Source organism: Numenius arquata, chromosome 6 (assembly GCF_964106895.1).
Source record: "Numenius arquata chromosome 6, bNumArq3.hap1.1, whole genome shotgun sequence".
Taxonomy (NCBI): domain Eukaryota; kingdom Metazoa; phylum Chordata; class Aves; order Charadriiformes; family Scolopacidae; genus Numenius; species Numenius arquata.
In genome coordinates, this window is record NC_133581.1 from 3,153,676 (window position 1) to 3,175,159 (window position 21,484).

At 40.5% G+C, this 21,484-nt stretch overlaps 1 protein-coding gene across 2 annotated transcripts in view; it reads left to right on the forward strand.

The window, feature by feature from the left end:
• The window catches only part of SHANK2 (SH3 and multiple ankyrin repeat domains 2), a 315,160-nt gene that overhangs the window by 89,468 nt on the left and 204,208 nt on the right, over positions 1-21,484 (forward strand). For both annotated transcript variants that reach the window (XM_074148901.1, XM_074148902.1), the window contains 2 exons: positions 2,887-3,196; positions 7,675-7,844. In XM_074148901.1, the coding sequence (XP_074005002.1) occupies positions 2,887-3,196; positions 7,675-7,844 (480 nt within the window). The remainder of the gene's footprint in view (positions 1-2,886; positions 3,197-7,674; positions 7,845-21,484) is intronic.

The following is a 21,484-nucleotide window of genomic DNA, read 5'->3' on the forward strand; positions in this document are numbered from 1 at the left end:
GTGTTTTTTTTTATTGTGAAAATAATATAAATAATGGCTATAAGAAGCAGCTAAAAAAATATCCACCCACTTACAGTTTGCAGATTGCTGGGGAAAAGAAACAGTTGGGTGGAATATTAATCACTTTAGGCACGGAAATGCTTATTTTTAACTCTTTCTATAAAAGATTTGTGTTAGACAGACGTCAATTGGTGTAATTAGTTGCCCCCTGTCCTGTTTATTTTCTGTAGTAAGGGCTAATTTTGCTTGTAGTTCTCTCCTTAAGAATAGAACGTTAATAGCAAAGCAAAAGCTAACTCCTAAATGGTCATGCAAAATCCTTCTAAGGTGTGCAAGGGAAAAAGAATTCATTTAATCCGGTACCCGAAGAGTGTGCATAAATGCACAACATACCCTGTTTTTCAGTAGAGATGAATGCTCCAGTTTTGTGCTTTCTAAAATCTGTCGGTATAAAGGTGCTCAGCCGTTCTCCGTCTGTCCCGTTGCCGTGCCCGAGCACTGTGCCCCTCCTGCTCCTTCCCACTCCCAGCACGTACCCACCAACTTCCCAAAACTTACAGTAAACACCCCCAAAATATTGGCAATATTTAGTTTTATCAGTCTGTGGCGGGGAGGCTCGGCGATCTCCTTGGAGTCTTACCTGGTTAAATTTGTGAAAAATTAAAATTGAAGGGTCAGATCCAATTTTTACTGAAGTCCAGGACAGAGTTTGGTGACCCAAAGGGGACAGGAGTAGACCTTCAGGTGGCAAACCTCTCTGTGCAAAACCTTCCCAATACTGGGTTTTGTGTGCTTTCTCCTTCACTGAAATTATTCCGGTAGCTGCTCTGTTTTATTGTACCTGGGAAGGCTCCCTAGCTTCAGTGAAATAATTTCTAGAGCTGTACCCCAAATGCCAAAAATAGGGGAACGGTGGGTCTATGTCACATCCATCAATCTAGAGCATCTGTATATGTCCAGTTTGGAAATAAGTGCTGTGAGTTCTCTTTAAGTTAGTACTAACCGGGGCTTTCACCGTGACATTTAAACACCAAGGCACCTCCAGTGACATACTCTGCTGCTTTGGAACCTTAAAAAAATACGAAATATGAAAAACTTGAAATATTCTGATAATTAGAGTTTCTGCCAGTTTCTGGCATAAATATTGGACTTCTATGCTTTATCCCCTTTAACAACTTTAAAGATTACTTCCCTTATCTCAGCCTTGTCTCAAATGAAATATCCTGGGAATGAATTTAAAGCCCTTTCTCTCTCTGCACAGTGTTCTCTGATTTGGTTCTTCTGATGTTGTTGAGCTGTTTACCAGAGAAAGTTTCAGCTCATTAGAAATACGAAGGATGTTATTTTAAAATATTCAGAATCACAGTTAATCAGAAACCGATTCTGGTGAAAATTATATAAACCATTCTTTCACTTGCAGTTCCATCTTTATTTGATGTTATAAATATGCTTTCAGTTTTGCTCGGAAACCTTAAATTTTGCTGTGTTCTCTCAATTAAAGGCTGTATTACAAGGCAGGACAGATTGATGCCTATGTGTATTCATATTTATGTGAATTTCATTACTTGCACAGTATGACAGACATTCTTACTCTGGTTTTTGTGTGGTTTTGAAGGGTATTGAATGCGTAGACGTTTCTGGCACGTTATAAATGGCACTCACTGGCACTTTAGACATGTAGGATAATATTTTGTGGGGCTTCTTTCCCAACTGAAATATGATTTTTTGGCAAATGACAACAGCTCAATGAAGTCCTCAGAATAATGCCTGGCTGCCTTTTGTTGGTTATACTACTGCGACTTTTCAGATGTAAATACGTGCACTTTGGGTCAAATCCTGTGACCCCCTGAGTTCCACTGAAATCCAGTTGCGTGAACGGCGACTGAGTTTTCAGGAGTTTTCAGGGTCAGATCCTTTATTACCTTATGATATAGGTAGGAAATGCCATTGCATCTGGGTGCCTTTTATTAGGAAATTTGCCTTTTAAGTTGCACGTGGAACGAACTCACCTTCTAGAGTGAGAAAAGCAAAATGTAGTGCCTGCTTGTACAAATCCTCCTATGACTGCGGCGCTTCACCGGTAACACTGATGAAGGGACGGGCCCTCTGGTTTGTATTAGGTTTTTATTGCCCTTGCTTTTGTTTTCCGTTATGACTATTTCATTAACTGGTATATCGCAGCCCTTGGATACAGTGGTGTTCTCTTTGGGACACAGCACGTGACGGAGTGAGTGTATTACCCTCGGGTAGTATGTTCTATATACAATAGTAATAGACGCGGTAGAGACGCCTAGATTAGAAAGAGGGGAATACCTGGGGATTACAGCAATGTAATAGAGTTCTGCCAGGAGAAAAATCTTTGTCCTCGATTTTTAACCTGGAAGATGGGGATAAGGTGACTGTTAACGCTACAGATTTCAGGTTGGGCCTGAACTTGAGATGGAACAAAATTCTCCCAGTTTGGGTGCCAAAGGGAGAAGGAAGTTACAAGTTCGCGTATCAAAAATTCTCTAGTCAGCCCTGTTCCGTGGCCTTCTGGTCAAAAAGGACAACATAGCATGAATATGAACTTTTTGAGACTCAAACTTGGCAATAATGAGGTGTTTCCCATTTCCTAGACCCTAGGTCAAACTCTTCAGCAGACTCATGCCACTGGTGTTGCCTAACTATTTATTAAAGCCAGTAAACAGGTTAACGTTGCCCAGTTGTTTTCAGTTTTAATGATGTTTTAAAGATAATGAATTCCATTAGCTATGCAGGCAAGGTAGAGTTTATGCTTCTGCAGAAGAAACAATGCCATATGTTGCTAAATCTTTTTACGGGGTGGTAAATGCATACAAATGGTGAAATCATCTGAGATTACCCTGGATGTCTTTCTTTACCCAGTGCCCTTTAGAGAGGCTCCCACCTATTCGAACAGAAGGCGGAGACCCCCGAGCACCTTAGCAGCACCTCGGATCTTGCTTCGTTCCAACAGCGACAACAATCTCAACATCAACAACCTCCCCGAGTGGTCAGCCTCCTCCTCTGCTTCTTCACACCGCAGCCTTTCACCTCATCTACTTCAACAGATGCAGAATAATCCTAATGGAACTGTAAAAACTGTGGGGAGTTACACTCCGTCCTCCCGGAGCCGGTCGCCGTCCCTAAACAGGCTGGGAGAGGATGCCAAGCGGCAGCAGCACAGGCACATCAGGTGAATTTTTTGCCTATTTGCACAGCATAAGATATCCCTAACGTCATCGTGCCGGGCTGCCGTGTTCTTTTATGTTATATAAATAACATAACAAGTTGCCCAGAGAAGCTGTGGCTGCCCCATCACTGGAGGGGTTCAAGGCCAGGTTGGAGGGGGCTTGGAGCAACATGGTCTAGTGGGAGGTGTCCCTGCCCATGACAGGGGAGTTGGAACTCAATGATCTTGAAGGTCCCTTCCAATTCAAACCATTCTACGATTCTATGCCTGTTCGCACTCTATAAAATAGAGCAGCAGCCAGGCAGACTTTAAAGTTCAGCAAAGCTCAGCAGTGACTTATCACTGAGTTCGCACCTCCACATCAAGGTGCTAGTCCTCAAGATCTTTTAATAGTTGAAATAACGATTATATTTAACAGCAAAGTAAAATGTTTCTGAGATACATGGTACCTTCCTGAAACTCTTGGTCATGCCTGAAACCTACATTGGAGCTGCTCATGGGTGATGAAGCAGAGATTGTTCAGGTTCTGCCTTCTGTAGATTTGTGCTGAACCAAAGATAAAATAGAGGGAATAACTTGGGGGAATGAGTGGGGCTGTGTAGGAGGCTGGCTGAGAGCAAAAGGGGCTTCTTGAGATAGTGGTGATAGATGTCATGGGCTTCTTCCATGGTTATCCTTGCTGCAGGGTTGTGCATTCCCTATGATTGCTGCTGTCTCTTTCCTCTTGTATTACAAATGTGATTTAGCAGGCACTCCACTCTCTGCAAATATCCTGCAGCTATGTCCCCTGGAGAGCAAATCCTGGCTAATTAGAGTGATGTAGGTATTGTGAGTAATATGATAAAGCAGAGGATTGTGCCTAAGTTTTGATCACAAATGGGGGCTTCAGCTTTGTGAAGCCACTGTCCTGTGAAGAGGCAATTCCAGCTTCACGTTGAGGAGGACTCAGGAGCTTCATCTGCCAAGTGTGCAAGTGATGGAGCAACACCAGGACGAGGGGTTGGAACTCAGGGCTCCAAAAATGCGGAGAGGCAGAGCCGAGTACCGATGGAGAGAATTAGAGCTTAAATGTTTTGACCAAACACATCTAATTGAATGGTCATTTAAAATATCAGGCTTTGTCCTGTTTCCTAGTATCGAAAGACACCCACTGCTTGGAGTAGGAAAGGGCATGAGTATTAGGAAGTGCAGCTGTTGGTGTCTCTTCGTCGTTTGTAGATGTAATGGATCTTTACTTGAGTTGTCAAGTCAGTAAAACAAAATGTCGTGTAGTCGAGGCTGTCACCTGCTACCTTGCACGTTCTTCTTCTCTCCTTGGCTGCAGGCACCTGAAGTGACGAGCACTATTTGTGATAGAAACAATACTGTGAGGAGTGGAAATACCGTGCACTGTAAAAAAAAAAAAAAAAAAGGAAGTCTGAAATATAAGAATGGCTGGAAGGAACAGGACACGAATTTCTTGTGCTGGTGGTTTCATGCAGTAGAGCAAACTCATCTTACCTGCCTGTATGTTACAATAATGGCAAAAACTCATTTGGTTGTAATTTGGGTGACACTTCCTCACAGAGACCCATATCAGCTTAACACCAGGTTGTCTGTATAAAGGCTTCACTCGGATGAGGAGGTGGCCACAAGGTGCTTCTCCGAGATGGAGTGTCCTCCTCTGCCACTGGGTATTGCTGCTGCCACCAGAGTGGGAGGCTTTACCTTAGAGTCAACTATTGCAGCTGGAAAGCGTAAAAAGTGCCTTTTCATCGATATTCCCGGGATAACGCACTTCCAGATTCTTGAAGTATAAACAATCCTTTGAGGTGGGGGGAACAATTAAAAATTTTTTTGAATAGCAAACGTTTATTTGCTTTGGCTTTATCCAGCCACTTTCCTCTTCCCTTTCTGAAAGCACATCAGTTTGAAAATAGCACAAAGGATAGTGGAAACCAATTTAATGCCTGAAATATTGTGGGAATAACATTTTGGTCTTTCCCTTAGTGCATCAGTGTCACAGCTACTTAAGCTGCTACCCAGCTGCAGAGCTTCATACGTACCATCAAGGGTTCTTTCAGAGATGTCTAGACGTACATACAAATACTCAGAAGAGAGCTGGAGGCTCTCTACATTTAAAGACAACTAAAAGGATTTTAAATACAATTTTTTCGTGCAAGTAATGCCTTTTCTTGCCCCAGGCCCCTTTTGAAGTCATGAATGGTGCTTTACATGACACTTTCCTCACAGATTTTGTTTAACTGCATGACCACCTACTTACTGTCAGCTGAATGTGGGAATTGTTGCTGTCGCTGCTTATTATTTGCAAATAATACATTCACCACGAAGCTGTTGCTCCCCTTAAATGAAAAATTCCGTGTTGACATAGCGGTTCTGGAGCAGAAGCAGCCAAAAGGGGTAGGTTAATGGAGAAAGGTTGGAGCATGACAAAGGATTAATGAGGTTTGTGGGGTTTGTGTTGTGGAAAGCGATGCTGGAAGGGGTTCCTGTGATCTCTACAGCCTGTGTGGCTCAGGTGTTTTATCTTCACCCGAGGCTGCTGCTTTTCATACCAAACTGGTTTTGGTGGGGGACAGGAGGGCCAGTGGAACTGGCAGCCTTCTTGTGGAATTTGTCCCGTGGTGATTAGTGAAAGAAGGTGCCAGCACAACCTCAGCGAGGGCAGAGCCATCAAGGATGGCCACCACCTTCTGGGCAAGCATCTCCACACGTCTTCTGAAATATCCCCATCCTCCTCCTGCTCCTTCATGGCATGGGGCTTGCTTGGCTGGGAGCCCAAGCTGGGGACAAGGCGGCAGAGGAAAGATCTTTAGGAAGTCATCTGTCCCATGTTGCAGCCCTGGTTTCCATTAGTAGACCCATCTCAGGAGGAACGATGCATTGAGTGCGAATGTTCAATATGCCATTTCCTCCTCCTCTTCCAGTAAGAGAGAAAATGAATGAATCTTCTGTGGTGGGAGTTAAAGAAAATGCTGGGACACAGCGTGGTGAATAGCTGCTGCCAGACTAGGCAGAAAATACAGCTTGATCCAAGTGGAAATCAGATGTGTAGCGACAGTTTATAGAGCTGCATTTTTTTTATGGTGATGACTGTTTCTTCGCTTATAAGAAAAAAGGAATGGAGCAAAAGAACTGAAACCCGAGCATCATCTTTTCCTGTCTTCCTTTAAGCAGCTGTGAGAGCTGGCTGAGGTTTCCGATGCAAACTCCATCACAGACGTGCAACCAGAGCTCGCTTTTAAACTCTTTAAGTGTGGCTTATCTTTATTAGCACCCGTCCACGGTAACAGAAGAACCGAACAACGAGGTGAAAGGGAGATGTGATCTCAAATGGTGAAACTGCAGGAAAATGGGAGGGTTCCTGATACAGACAACTATTTCTTTACCTATATCAAGAGCCTTATTGACTCCAATTTGGTAGGAGATTGGTTAAAAAAAGGGTGAAGAAACAGAAAACTCCAGCCCTTGTGTTTGATTTTGCTTATAGCAGTTTGAGATCTTTTCTTTCTCCTTAAAAGAAAGAAAGTGGAGTGTTGCAATGCTAGACCACCATTAAATCATTCTTCTTCCCTTGGTACTCTTATCTTTTTCCTATATGAATATTCTTCTTTTTCATGAATATTTTCTGATTCTAGACTTTCTGTTTAAGACCTCAAGTTTTTATGGTTTGTTTTCAAAGTTGAATAATAGCGGATTGCAAGTTTCTTACGGTATCTCCTATAGGTTTTCCACCATCTTTAGTATTTGCCTCTTTTGACAGCTCACTCATTTTTCTGGAGGTTTAGTAGTGATCTTATGCATCGTTCACTGGCTTTCCGTAATTTCTTCATTGTACACCATGAGTAGATCGTGTGTTGTTTGATGACCGGTGACTTACCTGGGCGTACCACTCTGAAGTCTTTGGGAGAGCTACTGATTGCCATCAGCAAGAAATAATCTTTTGGAGAATATGTTAGCTGTAAGAACCATGCTTTGTGCAGATCTAAGATTTAGCTCTAGGCCTTGGAGTGATGTAGTAACTTGGATTATTCAGTCCATTCAGTTAATAATTCAGTTATCTTGATTGTTCAGTTAACATTGCGATATTACAAAGATATCCATGCCCAACCATAATATTAAATGCTGATGTTTTAAAACCATTCTGACAAATTGTGATGCTTGTAATGTATGATTTGCATCTAAATTTTAAACTTCAGGGTCTGTGAATGTGCAAGTTTAATTTGCAGAAAACCCCAAAACTTTAATGTTAGGTGTTTTCTAGGTCATCTTGGTCAGATGAATATTGATCATGTTTCCTATTGAAAGATTTCAACCATTAAAAGCATGTGTTTAGGATGAAAACTGTGTATTTTTTCTGCAGGGTTAGATGTCTTACTGGAATACGTTACGTTATTCACTGCTTAATTTAATGTGATGGTAAATTATGAACTTTGCCCATTTTACATAACCAGTTAATGTTTTTTAATTTTGATTTCCAGTGCCGTTTACAATCCTAGTGCCAACAAGGATACTCTGTCTGCCTTGGATTATCAGGGTCCAAAACGCAAGCTTTACAGTGCTGTACCTGGAAGACTTTTTATTGTCGTAAAGCCATATCAACCTCAAGGAGAAGGGGAAATACATCTACACAAAGGAGATAGAGTCAAAGGTGAGTATGTAATTAATTCTGAATAAAAATTTTCTTCTGCTAAATGGAAACTTTATTTTAAAATTCTATTTTAGGGGAAAATAAATCTGTTCAGTAGAAGTGCTTTTATGGATTGATTTATTTACTGGGTATTTTGCTCCTGGTTCTATTTTGTAATATTCAGCTACCATTTTAACTGTTAAGTGACTTCAAAGTACTACTACAATTCAGAAATATGTGCAGTAATAGCAGCATTGCCTTTTACACAGAGCACGTAATTTGCTTCTGTAGTCATTATAGAAAGACAACTCCAGGGCTTTAAAAGGTTGTAAACATGTCAGCTCTCTAAGCAGCTCAGGAAGGAAACAGGGATAAGGCCAAGTCTGTGTCAAGCCCGTTCCTCAAGGCACAATTTATTGGTTAAGTAGAAAAAGTCCCCTCGTGAGACAGGATAAGTCGGTAGATAGAACCTACTGTGAATATTTTGGGGAGGAAGTGTGGTGGTGCATGTATAATTTCTGTCCACTGATGCACTTCCCAACTAAGAATATGTTAAAATCAAGGCCAAACTTTATATTACATATTTTGAAGACCGTAAGTACACCCAGGTACGGCTGAGAAAGTGGGCAATGTGGTTCACAGGATGGACCTTCCTAAGGGTGCCTTGTTATGCAGTTTCAGCCGGGGTTTTGCACATCCAGGTAAAACTGGTCATGGAATAAAAAGACTTTCTGCTGAGTCCGTACAAATCAAATACCAGTTACGGAAATCAAATAAAAGGGAATAAATTCAGTGTCCTAAATAAAAGTGTTAAGCACCTGAAAATTTCCTTGGAACTGAAACTACTTATCTTACAAAGGAAAACTTCAAATATCTCCTCCCTTGAGCCTGTAAACAGGAGTTGGAAAAAAATGTGGAGCCATTAGACGGTGGTTTTGTATTTTTATTTTTGGATGTGGCCGATTCTGAAGCGTTTGTGGGTTTAATAATTTTTGTTAAGCCTTCAGAAGGTGTAGAACCGAAATCTGAAGAATGCTACACTTAAAACATATGCAAGATTCATTTTAAGTGCAAGGGTGAAGTTTAAACTTAGGAGAGCTGATGATGTCTGTAGGGCTGAAAAGATAATTTTGCAGTCTGGGAGATTGTGCCCTGATCAGGTAGGGAGCAATGATGATGATCTAAAGAAAGCAGTGCACAAAAACTTTTGGAAGAGCCCATATAAACACTTCATAAAACATTATGGTCGACTGTTGGCTGAACATGAGCCAGCAGTGTGCCCAGGGGGCCAAGAAGGCCAACAGCATCCTGGCCTGGATCAGGAACAGCGTGGTGAGTAGGACTCGGGAGGTGATCGTCCCCCTTTACTGGGCACTGGTGAGCCCCCACCTTGAGTGTTGTGTCCAGTTTTGGGCCCCTTCCCACAAAAAGAGACATTGAGGGGCTGGAGCGGGTCCAGAGAAGGGCAACGAAGCTGGTGAGGGGTCTGGAGAACAAGTCTTATGAGAGATGCTGAGGGAGCTGGGGGTGTTCAGCCTGGAGAAAAGGAGGCTGAGGGGAGACCTTCTCGCTCTCTACAACTCCCTGAAAGGAGGGTGTAGCCAGGGGGGGGTTGGTCTCTTGTCCCAAGGAACAGGTGATGGGACAAGAGGAAATGGCCTCAAGTTGCTCCAGGGGAAGTTCAGATTGGATATTAGGAAAAATTTTTACACTGACAAGGTTCTTAAGCCTTGGAATGGGCTGCCCAGGGAAGTGGTTTTGAGGCACCATCCCTGGAGGTATTCAAAATACCGGTTGAAATAGCACTTAGAGACATGGTTTAGTGATGGTTTTTATCAGAGTTAGGTTGATGGTTGGACTGGATGATCTGAAAGATCCCTTCCAACCTAGACAATTCTATGATTCTATGATTCTAAAAATTGCAGTTAATGGATGTTATCTAGGCTAGAGTAAAATTAATAGAAGGCAAGCAAAGCTCTGAGGTTGTAGAATTTCTTTGGAATGCCAGATATCAAATAAAATTCAAGTCATGAAAAGCAGAAGTCACCTTGAAATTCAAACAAAACTGACAGAGCTTTGCATTGTTTGGGAACCAGCTTTACAAGCACCCAGTATATGAGAATAAATGCAAGAGAATTAATGCATAATGGCACTTCATAAAAGCCTTCCAGTCTCAAAAGAAATGGGTACAATCTAGAGAGAGGTAAAGCTACGTTGTGAGTAACTATGATGCAAAAATGTAAAGCAAATAAAAAGCAAACATGATGTTTTCATACCGTTACAAAAGAATACTGGTTCTTGGGTTAAAATGTGAAATCCTGGGGTCTTCTGTATAGATTATGGAGCTCTCACTGGAAGGGTGGAGAAACAAAACAGTTGAGAAAGATGCTTCTTGGTCAATTACAAGAAAATGAAAAAAATGTTGCTTATAGTGGGAAAAAAAAGTTTAAAAAAGCAAGACCTAAGCTTGCATATTAATCTTTGTGTATGAATCTCAGAAAATTTAACAACACCAGGAGGAATTGCTGGTACCCACAAAGGATGAAATTTTGGGGGTCATGAGTGGTACTAAGTAACTTTCTACACCGAGAGTGTTTATGGAGGTTTGGGAGGTGCCAATAGCTAAATAATGAGTATGGTTGAGTACTGTCGTCTGTTCTTTGGGGAACCTTGTATCCCTACGCAATTGCGTTCAATTGACTTGTTGGATTTAAAGATGTAGCGATATTTTTGTTTACGTAGAGGATGTAAGATCAACATAGATTCTTGTCACCAGAATTAAATAATAAAGACTCCGGGCAGTTCTGGAGAAAAACCAGGCAGCAAATGTGTGCGTTCCCAGGTGGAAGAGGAAACAGTGCAACAGGTTGCTTGGGATGCTGAGTTTCCTAGGGGCATTGGCTATTTGGCTGCTTGTTTACATTAGAATTTGGAGGATTATATGCAAAAATATCCCAAGAAGAAGAGATTTAAATTTCAATGAAGAGTTTAATATTTAAAAAAAATTAGTTGAAGAGCCCTTGGTTCTAACTCATAATGACAGTAACTGGAAAACAATGCAAGAAGAAATTAGTCCACTTTTCAGATCTTCTTACAATAGAATCATCTAAACTTGAGACCGAGGATTTTTGTGGGTGACATTAACCAACGATTGTCAAAATGCTGAAATAGAAAATGAGATTGTGTTTAGTCTGTGAGTTTCGCATCTTTATTTATGGGGGAAAACTATGTTTACTGAAACTAATTATAAATTAATTATTACTGTTAGGAAAAGGGGGACATACCCATCCGACATCAAATCTTCCCTGCAGGGATTATTTTTTCAGCTTCAAGTACAGGATGTGCACATTGAATTAAAATCTGGCAGAGGTCTAGCATTTGCAGGCACACTTGTTTTAGAGCATTTTATAGAACTCTGATGCGGTAAAGTCGAGCGAGATTTTTATACGTCAGTCTGCTTTTAGAGAAAGTTTGAAAAAAGAAGAAGTGTTCATAGGGATTGTCAGTGTTACTACTTAAGATGAAATCTTGTGGGGCGTAATTTAAGGCTGTTTGCACGGCAGGGCTGGAACATTGCTAATCAAAGGACAAACTTCCAGAACGAGATCAAATCCTATTTTGTGTTACCATGTCAATGGTTCCTCAGTTGTCACAAAAAATATGTCAAAATGAACAAAACAAGGTCATGTAGAGAACGGAGAGTCCAGGTAAAAAGACGATGATGCTTTAAAAAGGTCTCAGTTGTGTAACAGTGTCGAGGAAGCCATTCAAACTTATATGTGACAAAATTCCGGGTTCAATTAAATTGGGATTCATGTCCCTGTTCCAGTCAAATTGTAATTATTTATAGAGGATAAAAAAAATCACTCCAACGTGAGAGATTGATAGGCTCCCTCTCCATCATCCAAACACACAGGCAGTAGAGCTCTCCTAATCCTCAGTACTTCTTGTGTGCTGTGTGAGTGCCAGGACCACTGGCTATAAGGAGGTCCTGACTTTTTCTGAGCAGAAATTCCACTTGGTACCGGATATATTTTCTGTCTTTTAGAGACTTGCTTAGTGAGACCATGATCCAGTCGGCACTGAGGTTTTGATTTTCTGGGGGTACACATGCCTTTTTAGTGTTTAGTAGTGACTCACTTTGTGCAGTGCTTGGAGGAAATAAACCAACATTAATTCCCAGTGGAATTCTATTTTTCTTCACTTTGGAAACACCTTAGCCTCACATTAAAAAAATGAAAAAGCTTTATCCTAGCCCCTTTCCTCTGCCTACTTGGTAGCTGCACTGTTCTGTGTAAAACACAGATGCTAAAGTACTGGCTTCTTGGATTGTTTTGGGGGATTCAAACGTGTCTTGGCATTTGCTGTGGGATTCTGACCCGTGTTCAGTCTGACCCTGGGGAGATGCTCATCACATGTACATCCCATGAGACTAATCACAGTGAAGATGTAGCAAGGCATTTATTACAGGGATAAAAACCCAGAACAACATATTAGAGAAGGGGATTAGCTGGGAAATGTTTTTATGGATTTTCTTTTTTAACGTGGTAGAATTAGAAGGGTCACGGAGAGGGGTGAATTCCTAAATTCTTGATGAAAAGTGCTTTCATCAGATGAAGACGAGGCAAGTTGGATTTTTTTCTAAGCCCGCTAGAAGTGCATGAGTGACAATAGTTCACAGTACATGATACAAGGAAACTGCTGAGCGAAAGCTGTGAATGGGCAGGGTCCAAAGAAAATGTAAACTAAACAAAATGGTCTTGTATTAATAGGATATTACGTAGCCTGTACAAAAATACCTGCTTTATTTTTAGTTGTTAGTCATTCATCCTGACATCACTTGTGTGTCTGCCACTCATGCGAGAAGGGCCATGGCTCTTGTAAAAATAAATCTGATACCTTTATTTGTACGAGCACAACCCCAGTCTTACTGAAAACATAAATGAAAAAGAGCTAGCTTCATTCCTCATGGAAAGATTTTTAATAGATTCTGTTTCTTTCTTCATTTTATATCTAAAAGTCCATAGCAGTAAATCTGCCACAATTCACACACACACATATATATAACATAAAGTATCTGTAAAATGTATTTTAATCAGCCTTTGCTTTGCTAAATTTAATTCTTAAACTGGAAATCAAATGGCCTCTTTTATTACCAGACTCGGATGTGTGAAGTGATGCTTCAAAGTTCTTTGTGAGCAAAGAATTAGCACTTTTCTGTGTCAGGAAGCTAAAGCAATACAGAAGCACCTCTGCATCCCCGAGGAGGTTGCCCGGGATTCAGGTCTGTACTAGCACACCTTGCTGGAGCGGTAACAGGTGCGAGTTCCGGGTACGAATCAACGCGGTGCAGACAATCTCCGGTCACTTAGAAAGAAAACAGCCACAATTGTTTTCGGAATCTGTGTTATATTCAAACATACCTGGAATGCATATGAATTATCTGTCCCTCACTGACCTAGAAAGAAAAAAATGCATGTGGTTGCCTGATTCAAATACTTAGAAGACTTTTGAAGTCTCACCCTGCTCACAGTTTTGTTTTTCTTGTCTTTCTATGGGTTTTATTACAGCGTTTCCATTTGCCATATGATTTCTAGTTATTTTGTCCAATTTTCAGGTCCCAGATCATAGTATACTTGGCAATGGGTGGCTTCCAACTGTAAATTTTTACTTTCCTTGCTTATTTTTATTGCTTGTCCTGATGTTACTATCTCCTCTCTTTCACCTGGAAGGCAAACAGAATACAGGGCTAGTTCTGAGAATGAAGTTTCATACAATCACAGAATGATTTGAATTGGAAGGGACCTTAAAGATCATTGAGTTTCAACCCCTCTGCCATGGGCAGGGACACCTCCCACTAGACCATGTTGCTCAAAGCCCCATCCAGCCTGGCCTTGAACCCCTCCAGGGATGAGGCAACCACAGCTTCTCTGGGCAACCTGGGCCAGTGTCTCACCACCCTCACAGTCAAGAATTTCTTCCTGGTATCTGATCCTTTTTCAGTTTAAAACTGTTCCCCCTTGTCCTATGGCTCCCCTCCCTGATCAAGAGTCCCTCCCCAGCTTTCCTGGAGCCCCTTGAGGGACTGGAAGGGGCTCTAAGGTCTCCCTGGAGCCTTCTCTTCTCCAGGCTGAACCCCCCCAACTCTCTCAGCCTGTCCTCACAGCAGAGGGGCTCCAGTGCTTGGAGTATCTCCATGGCCTCCTCTGGCCCCGCTCCAAGAGGTCCATGTCCTTCTGATGTTGGTGGCCCCAGAGCTGGAGGCAGCACTGGGGGGTGTCTCCCAAAAGTGAGGCAGAGGGGCAGAATCCTCTCCCTCGCCCTGCTGGCCACGCTTCTTTTCATGCCGCCCAGGATGTGAGCACACGTTGCCCTCTTACTGTGATTAAAAAAATTTTCTAATTCCTAGCATCTAGAAAAATGGGGAGTTATTTCAGTATCTCAAATATGGTCCAACAGACTTCTTCATGAATCTTCTGAAATGCCTCCTGTGCAGGCACAGTCTGCACAGCTGAGAAGAGTTTACCACAACCGAGGTCTGTTCTCAGCTCCATTCTCTGGGGTCAGAGAATCGGTAGTAATTCAGTAGCAGTGATTCAAGCATCTGTTGTAGGCAGAAAGTCAGTAGCTCTCAGGATTAGAAATATTGACCCTTGCAACACTACTTTTATTTCAGCCTGATCTCAGCCAGTAGGGCAATCCCAGTATATTGCTAACATTTTCGTTTCTTGTGAAATCTACTTGTAAGTCATTTTGAAAAAGAAAGATTATTAAACCCCTGCTGTGCTTGAAGATATTGCCAACAGACAGTGCTTGTGGGCAGAAGGAAAGTTGTTCTCCTGGGCTTTTGCACTTGTTAGATTAGTAAATAAAATACTGGAAAGGGAAGCGCCTCAGAAATGCTGTTTTGTTTCTTCAAGAGCATTTTGTACCTTGTGTGAATAAGTATGGCAGCAAAATTTAACCTGAGAGGTTTGCTTAAGCATTGTTTTGCTACTCTTTTGTATGAAGGAGGAAATGAATGTGAAATGGAGTATTAGCTTCCCCAGATTCATCGGTCTGTTTTGCTTCCTTACTGTCTCCTGACTCGATTGGTTTGATTTAAACTCCTAACATAAATAATTATGACTCAGCGTAGATAATAACCTAACTAATTTCTTGACGTTGCTTGTATCTGAAGAGCAGGAGTGAGTTGGGCTTCAAACTGATATATCAAAGTGTTGTAACAAAGACACGGGCTTGCTCCCGCTCGCTTTGCTGTCAAGGCTGCGAGAAAGTGATTAGGGCATAAAACCATCCACAAAACCCCATCATCTTAGCTCTTGACTACTTAAAGCCAGCCTTCCTTCTGGAGTCAGTGACTGGCCTGAAATATTCAGGAGACAGGGAGTAGGAGAAGACCGAGAGGAGCTATGAAGGGCATCGTCCGACACACGTAGCACAGGTTCCACATCTGGTTTGGGACCTCTTCTCAGGTTAACACTCTCTCCTCCGCGTTCTCTTGACCTCTAGTTTGGGCAGTGCTGTGGAGAAGGGCAGACTTGACTCTGTCCACACCTTCCTCAACACAGATGGGGATCAACATTACAAACATTGGTTTTTCCAATGCTGGATTTGAATTTCTGTCCAAAATTCAAATCAGCGCAGAAGATTTGTTTCTTGTGTTGTTTTTCTCTCTCCTTCACTTTCCCCAAACTATTCAAGAGACAGCCAAATAATGGGAAAAATATGATCTTTATAGAAGGTTGTTGGCAAAGATAAAAAAGGAATTACAAAAAAATATAGGGCCAAATCTTGAACAGGACAGCTCACTCAGTTTTATTTCAGTTGAGCCCTATTTCCTTAGATTTAGAGGATTATGTGCAGATTATTGTATTTGCAGATTTTGACATAGTGAGTGGTTGCTCTGTTAATAGTCACTGTCATCTTCTCATCTCAGGCTCTTTTTCCTGAACGTTGCTTGTTTGCACTGTTTCTTTCTTGAGAAAGTAGAGGTGATCGAAGATAAATAACAGTTTTTTATCATGGTATAGCCCGACATCGATTGTAGCCACAGTGGTTGGGTGGTTTGGGTGCTGTGACATGCACCCAAAACCTGAAGCTAAGGTTCCTTAGTCTTACCATCTGCTTGCAGATGTTGTGATGGGATACAACCAGGACATGTACAGTAAGCACAGTTAGACTATTAGGAGAAATCAGATGATTAAATACTGAATTACAGACAAGTAAGGTAGTTTTTCAGGTTAACCAGCAGTCATTTGATAAACTCCTTGAAGCCACAATTGGATCACACTTTCGTTTTGGAGGCAAAACTGGAAGTTAAAAGAAGTTTAAGAAATTAGCAATATTTTCTGTCCATGTTATTTCCCTAATCTGGTTTCTCCGTGAGGTTCCACAGCCCAAGATGGGAGAGAACTGCTGAATTTGCTTCTCCACTACAAGAAATGTCTGTGGAGCTGCAGTCAAATCCAACTGCTCAGGTCAATTATACAAAATCATTAGCTGCAGACACAAGAGCCTCTCCTTCCAGATTGTACGTGGCCAGCACAAGAACATTTTCTACGTGGCAGCTGGGGCACAGTCACTTGTTTGCACGCTGGAGGCCTTAAAGTGGTTGTCATCAGGGCGATAGGCAATGATTTCCTCTCCAGTCCTGTTGCGCTGGTCTCGAGTCATGTCCGTCTCTCTTGATTAAGTATTTGAAAGCCAGAAACATTCTGCCCATAAGGCAGAACAGACACATCCTGTTCATCGTTAACCACATTAATCACAGGAGGGATGTCTATCAGGAGCAAGTAGGGGTAGATAAAGAAATAGAGTAAAATTTAAACTAAACCCGGGTTTTGAGAAAAATATCTCTCTTTAAGAGAGAGGAAGATTAAGTTGTGGCTTGTGTTTACCTTCCTTTACGTTGTGTGTAGAGTCTGAGTCAAGTTGTACTTCAGATGCAGAGATCTGTCACTGCCCAGTACTTGTCTCTTAACGTTGTTTTCGATTTTACTGGTTGTATGCAAAAAAAAGATCAAACATTGAATTTTTGTTTCCGTTGGTACGTATACTTAGGAAATAAGTTACCATTACAACTGAGGGTTAGGAACATACATTTTCAAGTTGTTAGCATTTTAGAGGCTGTTTTCTGCAAAATTGGTTTTATCAATGCATAGAATATCTGTCATTCGGAAGCTTTTCTTCCAGAAGGCAAATAATTCTGAAAGTTTACATCAGACAACAGATATTTCCACAGGAGAAAAGCCCAGGTTATAATCCTAAGTGTTTCTGAGAGAAAGAAGTTAGGTCTCTACCCACTGGAAATTTAAAATCTATTTTAAAAAAGCAAATCCAGAAGATTGTTACATGAAGACAAAACCCCAGAGTTCAGATTTGCACTGAACCTTGCTCAGCTAAAATTCAGGTGAAATCCCTTTGTATTTCATTGGGTAAATGGCATTTGTTATTAATAATAGAACAACGGAGTCAAGGTAAATACTATATTCATGCTGCAGCTTGAATGGAAGGGACACTGTTGCCCTCCCTTTCAGGTTAAGAATGAAATGCTGAAATTTTCTGCTGTGTGGTCTAGAGAGCTTTCAGGTGACTTGATTCCACATCTCACTAACAGCACTGAGATCTTCAGCCGCTCTTGATTAGCAGATAGAACTTTTACTTTTAGCTCTGTTAGTTCTTGCATCAGCATAGGGTAGTTCGGCTGCTAGATTTTTCAATGGATTTTCAACTTTACTTTGTACTTTATTGCCATTCAGTTAAATTTTCTTTTTTTTTTTTTTTTCTGGTTGTAAAAATGTTCTTCTTTTTCCAGAAGATGATCTGTCATCCCAATCCATATAATTATTTTTTTTCCCAAGAAAGAAGTTTATGCAAGCACCAAAAATTGATTATAGATATTAGAAAGACATTTGAGATATATCCTGTAGCAGCTATAAAGACAAAGGCCCGAATTTGGCTTTAAATGGCATTGATATTTTTGCAAATAAGGCTACCTAGAATAATTCACTCTTTGAAACGTGAACATCACAAGGAATTTAGAAATAGTATGCACCATCATTTGGTGGAAAAATATACTCTATTTCTTGATTGGGACATAATGAAAGAAGCTGTAATGTGGAAGAGTAGAACTTCTTTGTTGTTTTGATTAAAGATTTTTTGATAGTATATTGAGTAATTGAGCTGTTTGTGATGAATATGTTACATTAATATTAGTTACAATATATACATTTTCAATAAGCTTGCAGAAGTTGCAAGAGGCAGAACATCCTATGCTCGATTGGCACTATATATAATTTTGTTGTGTTTTTCTCTGGAATTTGGCAAAGCAAATTCTGTCTAATACTAAGTATAATACTTTAAAGACATTAAAATACAAGATCTAGATTGGCACCTGCTGATATGTGTTTTCTGTTATTCAGTTGTTTGGTATTTGTCCAATTTTGATTTGCAGTTTTGTTCATATAATTGAACATAATTCTTGTTTTAAACTATGCTTTTGTTGTGGAAAAGACTTAACCAGGATCCATGATGTTACTGGAACCTTAATTTTACTCTTATAACATCAGATTCTTTTTGTAATTCCTGTTGTGTGTAAAGAGACTCTGACCTGCTCTTGCCATAGCAACCACATCTTTTGTTTTTACTAAAAGCAAAAGGGAAAAAATGCTTGAAATGATAAAGCTTAATTATTAATTTTGGGAGAGTTGTCCTTTGATTTACCATTGTTATGTCCTTCAGAAGGGAAAATGTTGACTAGAAAATCTCTTGCTGGTACCAAATTATCTATTACAACGTGTCTCTTAAGCACTGTTGTGAGAGGTAAAAGACAGAAATTAAGGCCTCATTCTAAAAAAGCATCCATGGGTGCAAAAGATAAATTGTGTTTTTTGATTTATCCTTTAAGTTCCCAGTTACGCACATTGGAACACATGAAGTGTTACCAGCTTTTATAGATATGTAGATTATTATGGCTTTGGCTCCTGCTGCAGAATTTCTTATTCATATCACCACCTGAGATATATTAAAAAGATTATTTCAAGTTTTTTGGTAGTGCAGAACCATTTAGATCTCAGCTTCTACGTTTTGAATATCAGGTCATATGTGCTTATCCACCATCTCGACAACAATTTGTCTCTGTCTCTGCACGTCAGCCCTACCCCCAGCTACCCCGCCTTTGCCTCTTGTGTCATCTTCATTCCTCTTGCAGTTCCATCAGGCTTTCCCTTCATAGAATCATAGAATGGTTTGGATTGGAAGGGACCTTAAAGATCACCCAGTTCCAACCCCCTGCCATGGGCAGGGACACCTCCCTCTAGACCAAGTTGCTCAAAGCCCCATCCAGCCTGGCCTTGAACCCCTCCAGGGATGGGGCAGCCACAGCTTCTCTGGGCAACCTGGGCCGGTGTCTCACCACCCTTCCTTTCTTGGCACCCATGATGATGGTTTTCCTTGACAGTAATGCCAAAGGTACTGTCGTTTTCTTTGTAGATGTAATCTCTAGACAGGCTTGAACCAGAATTATGAAGGCTGTCTGGATTCTCTTTTCCATATTTGTTATGTCTTCAGGCAGGACTATGTGTATTTTTGCTTTACTTTTGCTATTAGTAAATTTTAATATTTAATAATTCATGTACTAATGATCTAAAGTGGGACTGGCTTTACTCCATAGTAACCACTTTTTGCCTTGTGCTCACAGGTAGACTTACAAAGTGAATTTCTTCTCCCATCTTGATTTGGATGTCTTATCAGCTGCTACTGCCATAAACACATGAAATTACTCTAAGGGTGTGAAATACCCAACTTCCTTCTCACAGTGCAAATGCATTTTTGGAGATGGAAATATCCATGTAATTTGTAGCATCAAAATAGCAGACCTGACAGATTAATAAAATACCGAATTAGGGAAGTCTTTCTCAGTCTCTAAGTAGTTTTTGTTCTCCCTGGCTTGCCAGTTTGTGGAGTGGAATCAGGACTGAGGTTCAGGGCTGAAAGCTCTCCTGAGAAAAACAAATTACTTGCAACAGGAATCTTTCACTGTCTCACATTTTGACATTTTTTTCGGCTGGAGTCCTGCGATCATTTTTATAACTTGGAGTTAAATCAATTTACAGTAGGATCCTACAATAATTATAATATCTATATATGTTATTAATTAAGTTTTCTTACTTCCTTATCTTATACATAAGAAATGCACTCTACTCTTATGTGAACAGAGGTTTCATTGTTAAAAATATATTGGAAGCTGATGAATACCCAATGTATATTGGATGAATGAATAGGCTTCTGTTTTACATAATACTGAATTAGCAGATTGACTTTGTGTGTTAATGTGCACACATTTTAAACATTTTCAAGAACAACTGGAATTTATCATATTTTTTATTAGTTATGCCCCAAATTTATATTTATTACCATTTTTGGTTATGTATTAGTTCTTTTATCAATGCAATTAAAGCATAGATCTGATATTTTTCCTTTTTGCTTGCATTTAAATGTAGGCATGAAATATTTTCTGCTTTTGTTGACAATATCAATAGGTGTTAGGTAACTAAAAGAAAACGCATGTTTAAGTGTCACTGTAGAGTTGTTGGTGTCTTCCAAGGTCAGTGTCCTCCCCCATTATCCCAACTCTCAGAAAGGTGCTTGATGAATTGGGCATTTGGGACCCATCCAGGTGTAGGATTTTGCCTTAATGGATTTGTTCCCTGGGTATTACTATGTATTTCTTACTGACAGAGATGTGTAAAGATGCAGTTCATGAAACCTGTCTCCCTGAATTTACCACATTAAAAGACTTAAAATTGACACAATTAAAAACATTTTTCTGTCAAATCTCTATGTTAATAGATATCCGTGTTCCATAAGTTCCAAGATATCCAAGTTCCATAACTACAAATAGCTTAGGATTGCATTAATGAAAAACTAGGTAAACATTTGATTTTGAATGCAGTTTTACAGATCCTGGTGTGTCAAACCAGGCTTCTTACCACCTCTTTAGAATTACCAAGATTATTTTTTTCTGGCCTACCATTGATTTGGTTTTCATCTTACTCTATAGAGGGCAAATCATGTTCCAATTCAATGCCACTGAGCCACAGCAGTTCCACAGACACAGAATTCAGTTGCAGTCAGGCTCCGGGACTACGATTTTAAAGCCTGATAAGGGATGTTTTAACAGTGCAAAGAGTGCGTATGTTGGAGATCATCAAAGTAGCTCTGAGCAAGTTCATATCTGAAATACCCTGCAGAGATACTATCCTAGGGCTTGAAAACTGTATGCATACATTAGGAGAGAGATGTGCTTTGGGCTAATTAGCCTTGATTTTCAGCAGGGCCAGTTCTCCTGGTTGGCTGAGCTCACACTCAGCTAACGGAGCTGCGTTCCTTCGACCTCCACGGGCTGATGTTTGGTCGCTCAGGGACCTCTCTTCCCAACCTCGTGTTTTGTACAGATGTGCTCTGAGGACCTGTGTTGTGTGACCGAGCTACATTCCCAATCGACCTATTTAGAAGACCTAACCGTGTTTTTGTTAATCTATAATATCACCATTGTTCCAGTATTAAAAATATACTATATTTTTAATAGTACATTCATGTTCTTTTAATGTATATTAAACATACAGTGATTTGTAGGAACTTCTATAAAATTAATTTGA